Source organism: Erythrolamprus reginae, chromosome 2 (assembly GCF_031021105.1).
Source record: "Erythrolamprus reginae isolate rEryReg1 chromosome 2, rEryReg1.hap1, whole genome shotgun sequence".
In the NCBI taxonomy this organism is placed as follows: domain Eukaryota; kingdom Metazoa; phylum Chordata; class Lepidosauria; order Squamata; family Dipsadidae; genus Erythrolamprus; species Erythrolamprus reginae.
In genome coordinates, this window is record NC_091951.1 from 76,135,174 (window position 1) to 76,147,481 (window position 12,308).

The window sequence follows — 12,308 nt, forward strand, 5'->3', positions numbered from 1 at the left end:
CATATTTGTGTCAAAACTCAGCAGACTAGTCTAGAACAAGGACAAAACAGTTGAATTCAATATTATTGAGAATATTTTCAGAAGTATGATATTGGTTCACACCAAACCACTTTTTCCCAAGTGATTATTCATAACCAAAGGAAGGAAAATAGATGTTCCATGTCACAACTTAAATAAGCCTCCTTCCTCTCTAACAACCATGCAGGAAAACATAGCATAATAAGATTTATATATATATATATATTTAATGTAGGCCATTAACCTTCATCTTTTCCAGTTTGCACAAATAAATAACCCTGCACTATAAAAACCTAAGCTGGGGTAATATTCCCCCAGACCCCTGAAATTCCTAAATATTTCTCCATTCCAATATTCCAGGCTTCATGGTCTGGAGTCTAATAAGTGGCTGTCAAGGGAAAGTCTGAGCTAATTGTTCAGCACCCAAAGGAAGCATGCTTTAACCAAACCCCACCCACTCCTCGTGCTCCTAAAATTCCTTCTCAAAGGATGTATCTGTTCCGCCTCCCTTTTTAGGATCAGAGAAGTGAAAATCAGAAGATATGAAAGGAATTTTTCCCCCTAGTCACATACCGCTAGGCTTAGCCTCCTTGCCAAGAAGACAAAGGGAAGTGTTGGCACAAGCTTTCTTGCTTTTAAGCAAAAGGATTAACAGCTCTGCCAGGAGACAGAAACAGTGTTAACGTCCCACATCACATCCCCAGCTACTGCTTGTCACCAAACTTCCATCAATTCTCTTGGACTGCAGAGAATTCACTCATTAATTCCTATCTCTCTTTTGCTCACTCTCCCTGCAGAGTGAGTATCTCTGCTGAAAGGAAGTGGGCTCTGATTAAAATACGTCTTTTAAATTAAGTCCCTTTTAATGTATTTAAATGTTCAAACATTATAATGGCCCACTAACTAGCACTGATATTGGATTTTAAAAGCAACAAGGAATCAATGCAACCAATGTACCCTCATCCCAGCGAGTCACACAGAATCCCGTCTGCAATAGTTTGCAGCTAGTATGATTCCCCAGGAGCTGAGTTCAGGTCAAGAATGTCTTGTCTTTATATGTTAAGCCTCTCCCAATGATGTTGTTGTGACCCTAGCAATGACACAGCTGCTTCATGCGGCCTTCTTTCCTGTAGGTGCCTGGCTGTTCCTTCCTATCAGTTCTGTATCTCTGGGGTAACCACTTAGGAAGGACAGGGTGGAATTTTGTTTGGAAGCAATTGTCTACTGGGGGGGGGGGGGATATGAAGGCCCAGAGTTCCCTGGGTGGATCAGGTAACTGCTGAGAAGCTATTTTTCCCATCCAGTAGGCTCAATCAGGCAGCTGTTACAGAAAAACAGCTGCACTCTCAATGTCCCCCTTGAGTTCCGCCCACACCACTACTTCAAGGTTGAAGCAAAAGATACTACCCATTCTACAAATGGATATAAATTCATATTCAGAAGGGCAACCCTGCTCAGATGCGATTATAAAAGCAATTCACTCACTATTTCCTACATTAATGGAATATAGGCTACAGCTTTCTTTCCTGTATCTTTTCTTTAAGGATTTGTTTAGATTTTATTTTAGTATTGCAAATTGTTTATAAAATCTTTAAACACACACACATACACAATTTCCCTTACCAATCAACTAATCTGGGCGTTTCAGCAGAGGCTGCCATTGCCTTTTTGCTATACATTTGCTTCATCAGCCCTTCAAGGAAGTCAATCGAATTGGCAAGGATGAAAGAGAACGAGAAAATGTAGGAACTATATAAGGGTACGTGGAAAACTATTGCACTCAGGGGAAATTTGCCAGACAAAAAACAATCATCAGCAATCACAAGGGATACATAACTGAATGCGCAGCACATTGTCTCAATAGTTTCATCAATCCTCCTCCCACACTTCCTCTACAGAGTTGAGCATGTACAACCCTTGCAGAGAACTATTTAAAATTTGCAATTTGAAACTCAAGTGGGAAAGCAAATGGTAGAAACAAGACACCTGCCACTTCAGACCAAGCATTGATCAGAAAGAGATGACAATCTGTTACGGTTTCTCCCATCTTCATGGCACCAGACAAAACTACTTGCAACATAACATTTCTTATAGTCTTCGGAGGCTACCTAACATTACAATAATTTTTATGATTATTATTGGAAAAGAGAGGAAAATGAAGATCAGAAGCTTTAGGCTTATAAGGAAAAAAATAGTCTAATTGTGAAAGTAAAACATGTGAACAAAGTAGTAAACAATTTAGGGTAGTAACTGGAAAAAATGTAAAATTATATCTTACTTTTTCCTCCTAACATCACTATGCACCAAAAAACCAAAGCTATTAACTTACATAGCTGAGAAGACCTCATCTTCCTGAGCAGCTGGGAGATTTGCTCTCCATAATATGTTTTCTTTGTATAAATAATCCATGATAGCATCACAATCCATGTATGTGCATTTATAGTCATACCTGAGCCTTTCCTCGTAACTCCAGACATGTGCCTGCTTTCCTAGCCAGCTGTAAAAAATTTAACTCATGAAGCAGCTGCGAGATCCTCTGAGTAAAATCTTTCCAGGCAATAAATTCTGACAGAGCAGACCAAAATCACTGCAGGTAGCAAATGATAGGGAAGCCTGGGAGAGCAGGTGTCTTGCACTGCCACCCCTCACCCCCTTCATAGCTGATTTGTTAGCCCTTTTGTGTAACATGACTATTCTAACTCTGGAGCTGGTTTAAAGGAACGGTTCCTAATTATGACACTTGTCTGAAAGCTACATCCTGATTGATATGTGTTCCTCTCAAGCCTGATATTTCCCCCACACCAGTCATTTGCCTGATAAAATTGAGGGAGGTTTCTATTCCCATTTTAAGTACAGAGTTGTGAACAAGAAATTTGGTTGCAAAAAAAAAAAAACACACCAAAAAGTCTGAAGAAGCAGCAACTTTACTTGTAGAAACTCAACATCTAGGTTTCCACAATGTAGACTGCACCCTTCAAGCTTCACACCTTTTCCAGTGTTGTGCAGCTATGGCTTGAAATAAAAAGCTTCAAGATCCATTTTTTTTTAACCCTACTCACAAGCAAAACATTCATTCTCTACTTACAATGGATCTACAATGTGTTGAGCACATCTCCTAAAATAACCCTCAGTTTGGCATTGGGCCAGCCCCAGCCTCCCACATTCACTAAATGGGAAATCAGCATCTTGCTTGCTCTCAATCTGCGGCAGTAAGAAATAGATACCCATTTCCTGCCCTGAAAAATCGCAGCGTACAGACCGATAACACCAAGGAGTGAAAGAGACACAGCAAATTCAGTGTACAGAGTGTTCCATGGCTATGGGCACTGTGTCATAAAAGGGGGAAGCCTTCTCTGTTGGCCAAGGAACAAAGTGGCATAACATCCAGTTATTCCTCAGCTAATGTGTGACAGAAAGGTGATCTTGTGCAAATAAATGCCTCTGTTTTTCCTTTAATAAAATGGGAACATCCTGATGCTCCCTGACATCATTCATGGTGGGGTGAAAACAATTGTCCCTTTGCCGTACTAGTGATATCTGGATGTTAGTAATGATGGACAATATACCTGAAAGGAGGGAGAATTCAAGAAACAATGAATAACCATTAATTCAGTGGTAGAGGTGGAATACAGCAGCCTGCCCAACAGCACGGTCACATTCACATGCATTTTCACACATATTAAATTTTTGACAACAGAGTCAGGCTCCTTCTTGTGCCCAAATCTTTAGCTGCTGCTCTTTCCCTTCTTAATTTTGTTCTCTACATTACACCATGCACCTCATGAATTCCTTTCTTTGGGCATAAAACTAAAAATAAATAAAAGTGTGAGTGCATGTTTGCAAATGTGTATCACACAGGAAGACACAACAAGGAAATCAGGACTAGCTGTCAAATGTTCACGTAGCAAAACCCATGGTCTTTTGCTGTGGCAATACAAACATTACCTCCTGCAGAAATGCTGATCGCCAGAAATGGTCACTTGCATTTATTATATGCATAATTTTGTGCAAGAATCCTGCTCTTTCCAATGACTAATTCAGCCCACCTCCACAGTTTAGCTACTCTATGCCTTTCCCTCTGCATTCATATTCACGACGAATTACGATGACTTCCACACTAGACTATACTTGTAATCTTTGAAAATTAGAAGCTTAACTGAGGGAAGGAAGAAAAAAAGTTCAAAGGCACAAACCAGCTCAAACCTCATCACATTCCTTCATTCAGAACTCATAACCAGCATGTCTCAGCCTTTTAAAGGCCCCCTGCTAGGTTGGGTGTTTCATGCAGATCCCTGCCAGAGCCCTGAATACAATTCTGCCAATTCTTCCGGGTTGAAGATGCAGTTAATACCGGCTGTGTTTACATGGGGAATATCCAGCTGTAATTATAGGAATGATGTTATGATAACAGGAAATCCATGTTCGGTGGAGATACTGGGGAAACAGCATATAGTTGTTTGCTAATTAAGAACAACAAGAAGCCTTTGTGTAGCTGTGGAAGGACGAGTTCCCTCTGCTTTGTGGACTTTGGCCCACAGATGGTTTAAATCATGTACATCAGGGTATTCCTAGCCTATTTGTGCACAGTTATCAAAGTTCCTGGGTTCCTGCTGACACAGCAGAGTCATCGTCCTCAGGGAAATGTGTCTGCCTGGTGTAACTGAGCCAAATGCATGCAACAACACTGCAGATTATGATTTTTAAAAAGATAGAAAGAAAAAGCAGCACAGCAACTTACTGGAAAAGGCCATCAGAGAAGAAATGATGTTTAGTGAAATTTCTATGGCAGTCCAAATCCCTAAATCTGAATAAAACTTGCTTTGTACCTTAATAACTAACCAACTGAATCTCTTCTTTGCTATTTATCTTCGGACTCTTACTGAATCAGTTTTATGAGATGAAAAGAATCTAGTTCACACAAAAAAACAAAATATACCCCCCAAAAGGCTTTTTACTATGTAGAATCAGATTGCACATTAAAATACAGCTCTCTTAAGAGAGTACCCACAAATAAAGGAAGTAAAGACACTCCAGATCAGTGGTTCTCAACCTGGGGGTCGAAGGACCGTTTCACAGGGGTCCCTGAAGACCATGGGGGGAAAAGACAAATTTCCCATGGTGTTAGGAACTAAAGTTTCTATTCTGACGCCTTGGAACATATTTTTACAAGCCGGCCAATCAGGTGTTTACAGTGGGGGTGCCCCTCTGACCTTCCTGCCAATCAGCTTAAAGCTCTGTTGGGAGAATCAGCGCTAGACTTATGGTTGGGTGTCACCACAACATGAGGAACTGTATTAAGGGGTCGTAGCATTAGAAAGGTTGAGAACCACTGCTCCAGATGAAGGTAGTCCACAGAAAATGAGTTTCGAGAGTCATAAGGAAGTACACACGTGGATATTATTTCATTCTTTTTAAGGATGTGAGACTGAGGCATAGGAATCCCCCCCCCCAATTTTATGGGTCAATAGGATTCAACTAAACAACATAACGAGAGTCTTACCTTTTTTATCCTGCCGCTTCGTGTACCAGCAAAAACAACTGTGTGTCCATGGTAGTCATAAGCAGCCACTGATGTCATGCCATCCTCCTTGTCCACAAAGAGTGGCACACCTTCAATTGTGACAGTTCCACCCAACGGTTGGTTAAAATCTTGTCCGCAGAAATTATCATCTATTTGCAACGGCTGTAGAAAAATATAGAAATTGGAAAATAGGAAAAAAATTAGTTGACTGATGCTGTTTCAGCTCACCAGGTAGTAAAATTATTCCACGACAAAAGGATCTCAAATCTTCAGGATTACCACCAATAGGGAAATTGGTGATTGTAATGAAAGTAATTTTTCATCAATTGAAAGCGTAGGCAACAAGTTCCCAATGGCTAGGAGAAAACATCTTACCCTTAATGAACTCAATCTGTATAGTCTGGAGGATAGAAGGGAAAGGGGGGACATGATCGAAACATTTAAATATGTTAAAGGGTTAAATAAGGTTCAGGAGGGAAGTGTTTTTAATAGGAAAGTGAACACAAGAACAAGGGGACACAATCTGAAGTTAGTTGGGGGAAAGATCAGAAGCGACATGAGAAAATATTATTTGACTGAAAGAGTAGTAGATGCTTGGAACAAACTTCCAGCAGACGTGGTTGGTAAATCCACAGTAACTGAATTTAAAAATGCCTGGGATAAACATATATCCATCCTAAGCAAATGGTATAAGGGCAGATTAGATGGACCATGAGGTCTTTTTCTGCCGTCAATCTTCTATGTTTCTATGTTTCTCTCATGGCTCCCTATCTGCTTGCACTTAATTTTCATCATGTACCAAACACAATTAAATTTATGTTCATTAAAATGATTTGAAATTAATCAGAATAAAAATATGCACATTTAAAATAAAGTTAGGTTCAGGGGAAAGCCAGAGAGAGAAAAGAGAGAGAGATTTCTACGAGTATTAAAAAAACATGCCTGCTGAACAAAAAGTCTTAAGTGTAGACTTTCAATGCCTGATTTTAAGGACTGGGAAAGTTCATGCAAGTTCATTTTGTAATTATATGGTATCATCCAGAGTTTAAAATGGGCCTGGGAACACATGGAAACCTGTACAAAAGTACAGGATTTGTGCTATCTCCTCTAAAAGTTCTACCCCTGCAATAACTGGGTAGCTGAATTCTGTACCAGCTGAAATTTCCAGTGTCTCCATAAAGACAGCTTCATTTGCAATGTATCATGATACTCTGATCTGGATAGAATCAGATAGGGATGCAACTGATGAAAAGCTGCATTGGTGTGATCAGCAAATTTCAAGGTTGTATTGAGCTGATTAGAAACCCCAAGCTGCACATATGATCCCTCAGTAAAAGCATAGTTTTCAACAATAAATTACTTTCCCATCCTCACTCTCTCCTTCTAGGAGAACTAATTTGTCCCCATCTGAATTAAACCTCAGTTTGTTTGCCTTCGTTCATCTTCAAATTCAGGATTTTTATAACTTCCCTGCAATTAGTTAGATAAAACAAAAGCTGAAGCTGTTGCCATATCATCCCTAAAATTGATAGTTAAAGCAGCCCTGGCTTCATTTACTGGCAGATATTACTGCACTACAGACGTTAAAAGAAGGGGGGTTGAAATATAACTCTGAACTCCATCATGTAACAACAACCATGGCCCAGGTCTGGAATAATGAAATGTATGAGACTATCAAAAGAAATATTGTTCATTATAATACTATGAATCCAAATCCCACCCCAACAAGACAACTTAGTATGTGATAACTGATGGTATCAAAGATAAATAAGAGGTCAAAAAGAACAAATAGGTTGCATTTCCCAATGTATCCTATGGAATAAATCATTCACAAGGATGAAACCCATTTGTCTAACCCTACTTATCTGTTTTAAACATTTGTGCAGTTGCTCATCTTAAAACCAACCTCAGGGAGACTTATAGCCCAGGAAAACAAGATGTGCAATCATAAAAGCAAAAATGAATAGTAAAACCCTGACACCACAATAACATTTTCCACAACTACTTCATCTAGCTCTGAGCTCACCTATTTCAGTGCTTGGAGGAAGAGCCAGAGTGTAAGTGTTGTTCAGAAAGTTTACAAGGTGGTGGCCAGATATCAAAGGAGGTGGTATTCCATGGGGCAGGGGCTTGAACATTCAATAATATAAAATAGTAATAAAATCAATGTAATATTTATATATTGGATTTTTATCCCACAGTTCTTTCAGGATCCTAACGACACATATACAGTTCTCACTCTTCTCATTTTCCCCACAACAATCCCGTAAAGGAAGACACAGCTGAAAGTTACTGGACAAAGAAATTCTGTGGCCAAAAGTGGACCATAGATCTCCCTAGTAGTTAGAAGTTAGGGAAATAGAGTGTCAAAAGTGACAGAATGAATCCAAAATTCATAAGTCTCATGATCCCTGAAACTCCCAGTAGATTTGAATTTTGAAAAGCTTAGAGCAAACTGATGCAAAAGAAAATGTAACAAGAGACATTATTGCCAATGCATGCTGTCTAATAAAGCCAAAGAATAACAAGAACAAGTCAGTACAGTATATGCTTCATCGATTATAGAAAAGCCTTTGGCTATGTCAACCATGACAAACTGAGCAATTTTCCTCTGCAAAACCACCGGACAGGAAGCCACAGTTAGGACAGAACATTGGCTCCAGGTCAACAAAGGAGAGAGATATGGTTGTATACTGTCCTACTCGCATCAGATGTCATGATATACAATCACATTATTTATATGATTACAAGTTAATTACATTACACATGAACTGTCATTTTTATGTCATTAAAATTTGTAGGACACCTATATCTAGAGTTGTCATTTTTTGGACATACATACAATCTAGACCAGAGGTCCCCAACCTTTTTTGCACCAGGGACCGGCTTTAAGCTAGACCAGTTTTCCATGGCCCGGTGGGGGGGGGGGGCTTTGGTCATATGGGGGTGGGGTTATGGAGGGGTGGAGCCAGGGCCGCCATCAGGAATTTTGGGGCCCCATACAGCCTAAGTGTCTGGGGGCCCCCCTCCCCGCCATTTAAAAATAATTTATTTTGCGACATACCAATTATGTATGAAATTTACCTTCTTTGGGGAAGGGTGAAAGGGGAGAGTAAGAGAGGAAGGAGTGAAAGAAGGGAATGAGGGAGGAAAGAAGGGAGGAAGGAAAAGGAAAGCAAGAAATGGAGGGAGGAAAGGAAGGAAAGAAAGAAAGAAAGAAAGAAAGAAAGAAAGAAAGGGGGAAGGGACAGGAACAGAGGAAGGAAGCAAGGAAACTTATGAAAGGGGAGAGTAAGAGAGGAAGGACTGAAGGGAGGGAGGGAGGGAAGAAGGTAGGAAGGAGAAAGAAAAGAAGAAATAGAGGAAGGGAAGGTAAAAGAGAGAAAGAAAAAGAGCAAGAAAGAAAGCAAGAAAGAAAGAGAATGAAAGAGAAATAAAAATAGAGAGGGGGAATGAAAGAAATGGAAGGGGGAAGGAAGGAGAGAAAGCAAGAGAAAGAAAGAAAGAAAGAAAGAGAGAGAGAAAAGAATGAAAGAGCAAGAGAGCAAGAGAGCAAAAGAAAGAGAGAAAGAAAGAAAGAAAGAAAGGCAACTTCAAAGAAAGGCTCACTGAGCATCTCTCACTCTCTTTCTATCCCTCTTTCTCTTCCTTTCTATCTCTCCTCTTCCTTTATCTCCTCTCTCTTTCTCCCTCTCTCTTTCTCTCCCCCCTCTCTCCCCCCTCTTTCCCTCTCTCCCTCTCTTGCTATCTCTCCCCCCTCTCTCTTTCTCTCTCCCTCTCTCTCTTTCTCCCCCCTCTCTCCCTCTCTCTTTCTCCCTCTCCCTCTCTTTCTCTCTCCCCCCCTCTCTCCATCTCTCTTTCTCCCTCTCCCTTTCTTTCTCTCTCTCTCCCCCCTCTCTCCCTCTCTCTCTCCCTCTCTTGCTATCTCTTTCTCAGATAGGCTTTGAGTTTTTGGCTGGGGGGGGGAGAAGTAGGACCTTCCTAAGTCCCCCCCCCAGCCAAAAACTCAAAGCCTATCTGCTGGATACGGGCGATGAGTGGGACGAGCGGTGCCGAAGCCGCGCCGCTCTGTCCCACTCATCGCCCGTATCCAGCAGATAGGCTTTGAGTTTTTGGCTGGGGGGGGAGAAGTAGGACCTTCCTAAGTCCCCCCCCAGCCAAAAACTCAAAGCCTATCTGCTGGATACGGGCGATGAGTGGGACGAGCGGTGCCGAAGCCGCGCTGCTCTGTCCCACTCATCGCCCGTATCCAGCAGATAGGCTTTGAGTTTTTGGCTGGGGGGGGGGAGAAGTAGGACCTTCCTAAGTCCCCCCCCAGCCAAAAACTCAAAGCCTATCTGCTGGATACGGGCGATGAGTGGGACGAGTGGTGCCGAAGCCGCGCCGCTCTGTCCCACTCATCGCCCGTATCCAGCAGATAGGCTTTGAGTTTTTGGCTGGGGGGGGAGAAGTAGGACCTTCCTAAGTCCCCCCCCCCAGCCAAAAACTCAAAGCCTATCTGCTGGATACGGGCGATGAGTGGGACAGAGCGGCGCGGAACGCGCCGCTCTGTCCCACTCATCGCCCGTATCCAGCAGATAGGCAGCGGCGCCGCGGACCGGCTGGAAAACCCCAACGGCCCGGTCCCGGTCCGCGGACCGGCGGTTGGGGACCTCTGATCTAGACCATTGTACGTCAGAGATGAAACCATTGAAATATAATAAAACCAATCAAATAAGTCATGATCCAATACATGGCCCTCTTCACACAGCTGGCTTCATGGTAGATATTCCTGGATTCTAATGCATAAGTACATCTTCTGCATTTTAATTTGTTTCCTACAAATTAATCTCAACAATTAGGCTGTACACACATTTATTTTATTCCTGATTTCATCATATGAAGACCAACCTTAAACTTTTATCAACTGTCATAATAATAATCAAGATACTAGGACTTTGGTCCCTATATTCCTTTTCACAGATCAAAAAATCAAACCCTTCTTCGAGTAAAGTTCAACCCCTGATGATTTCACAGACATATCCATGAAGGGGATAATGGCCGCAAGGGTTTGTTTGCTTTTGGTTTCTTCAGGATGTTTTTTTCAACTTCCCAATTTAGTACTCAGCCCTGGAATTTCCTGGTGATTTCCCATACAATTACTTAACCAAGTCCAACTCTGTTTTCAACTCTGTCTTCAAATTCCTAAAAGAAGCAGCAAACAGATAGGGCTGCTGTAGATTTTTAAATAAAGACTACACATGAATGGAATAATTGCCATGTTAATTGCTTTTTATACCTTTTGCTCATTTTAATGGGTTTTTTAAAAAAAATATTTTTTATTGATTTTCTTAAAATAGACAGACACACATACAAACATTGAACACAAAATGGGGATACATTTTCCCCGCTTATCTTGAAAGTATAAATTCAAATATAGAAAAAGAATACATAATTAGATATATATTGAATATTAAAAAATTTGCTAAATTTGAGTTAAGGTTTTTCACATTGTTACTAATATATATATAAAACCAAAATTCTTACTATATTACTTATACAAACTAATTCTTATATATAAACTAATTCTACCTTAGTCATTAAACAATAAATTTGAACTAATGTTAGTATTATTATTACCCAAGTAAAAACAAATACAACAAGTTAACTAAAAATAGATTGTATATCTTATTTTTTCTTATCTATCCATTTATAAACATTGTTCCATGCTTCATAAAACTTAGTATCTTCTTGATCATTTAAACGTCTTGTCATCATATCCATTTCAGCGCAATCTAATAATTTTGCTATAACTTCTTCTTCTTTGGGGATTTCCTCCCCCTTCCAATTTTGCGCATACGTGATTCTAGCCGCTGTTAATATGTGTATAATTAAATATAAAATTTCTTTCTTGCAGGTCTGGTTGGTAATTCCTAATAAATAAAATTCTGGGGTGTTTTCAACCTCCTGCTTTACCGTTTCTTTTATTATTTTCTCTATCATCTTCCAATATATTTTAGCTTTACCACATGTCCACCATTGATGGTAGTAGGTTCCTATTTCTTTCTTACATTTCCAACACAAAGGAGAAGTTTTAGGGAACATTTTTGCTATTCTATTTGGTGGGAGATGCCATCTGTAAAACATTTTAATTTGGTTTTCTTTTAATGATACTGATTTGGTCATTTTCCAATTGTTGACCCAAACTTTTTCCCATGTATCTATGTCTATTTCTTTACCAATGTTTTTGCACCATCTTATCATATTATCTTTTAGGGTCAGTTCTATATTTTTATGTGCAATAAGGAATTTATAAATTTTCCCTATTGTTTTTGTTTGATTAAGAGTAATTAAATTGCTTAACGAATTTTTATTTTTGTTAAAAATATAAAGTGTTTTATCTTTCTGGTATCTAGATCGAATCTGGGCATAATGCCACCAATCTATTGTTATCCCTTCATCTTGTAATGTAATCCTAGATTTTAATTTCATTTGGTCATTTAATAAATCTTTATATCGTATATTTTTTTTGTCTTTTGTAGATTTTGGGTGTATTATTGCTTCTAGAGGGGCAAGCCATTCTGGAATAGTTAAAAAGTGGTTTTTCCTTATGTCTTTCCAAACTTCTAGTAGATATTTCCTTAATGTATGTCTTTTAAAATATGAGTGATTTTTCTCCTTATCATACCATATGAAGGCGTGCCATCCAAGCATAAGGTCATACCCTTCTAAATTTAATATTCTTTTATTTTCTAGAGTAATCCAATCTCTAATCCATGTTAGGGTGGCC

At 39.8% G+C, this 12,308-nt stretch overlaps 1 protein-coding gene across 8 annotated transcripts in view; it reads right to left on the minus strand.

Moving 5' to 3' along the window:
• The window catches only part of PLXNA1 (plexin A1), a 471,845-nt gene that overhangs the window by 343,534 nt on the left and 116,003 nt on the right, over positions 1–12,308 (minus strand). For all 8 annotated transcript variants that reach the window (XM_070738367.1, XM_070738366.1, XM_070738363.1 and 5 more), the window contains exon 3: positions 5,519–5,701. In XM_070738367.1, coding sequence (XP_070594468.1) covers positions 5,519–5,701 — 183 coding nt within the window. The remainder of the gene's footprint in view (positions 1–5,518; positions 5,702–12,308) is intronic.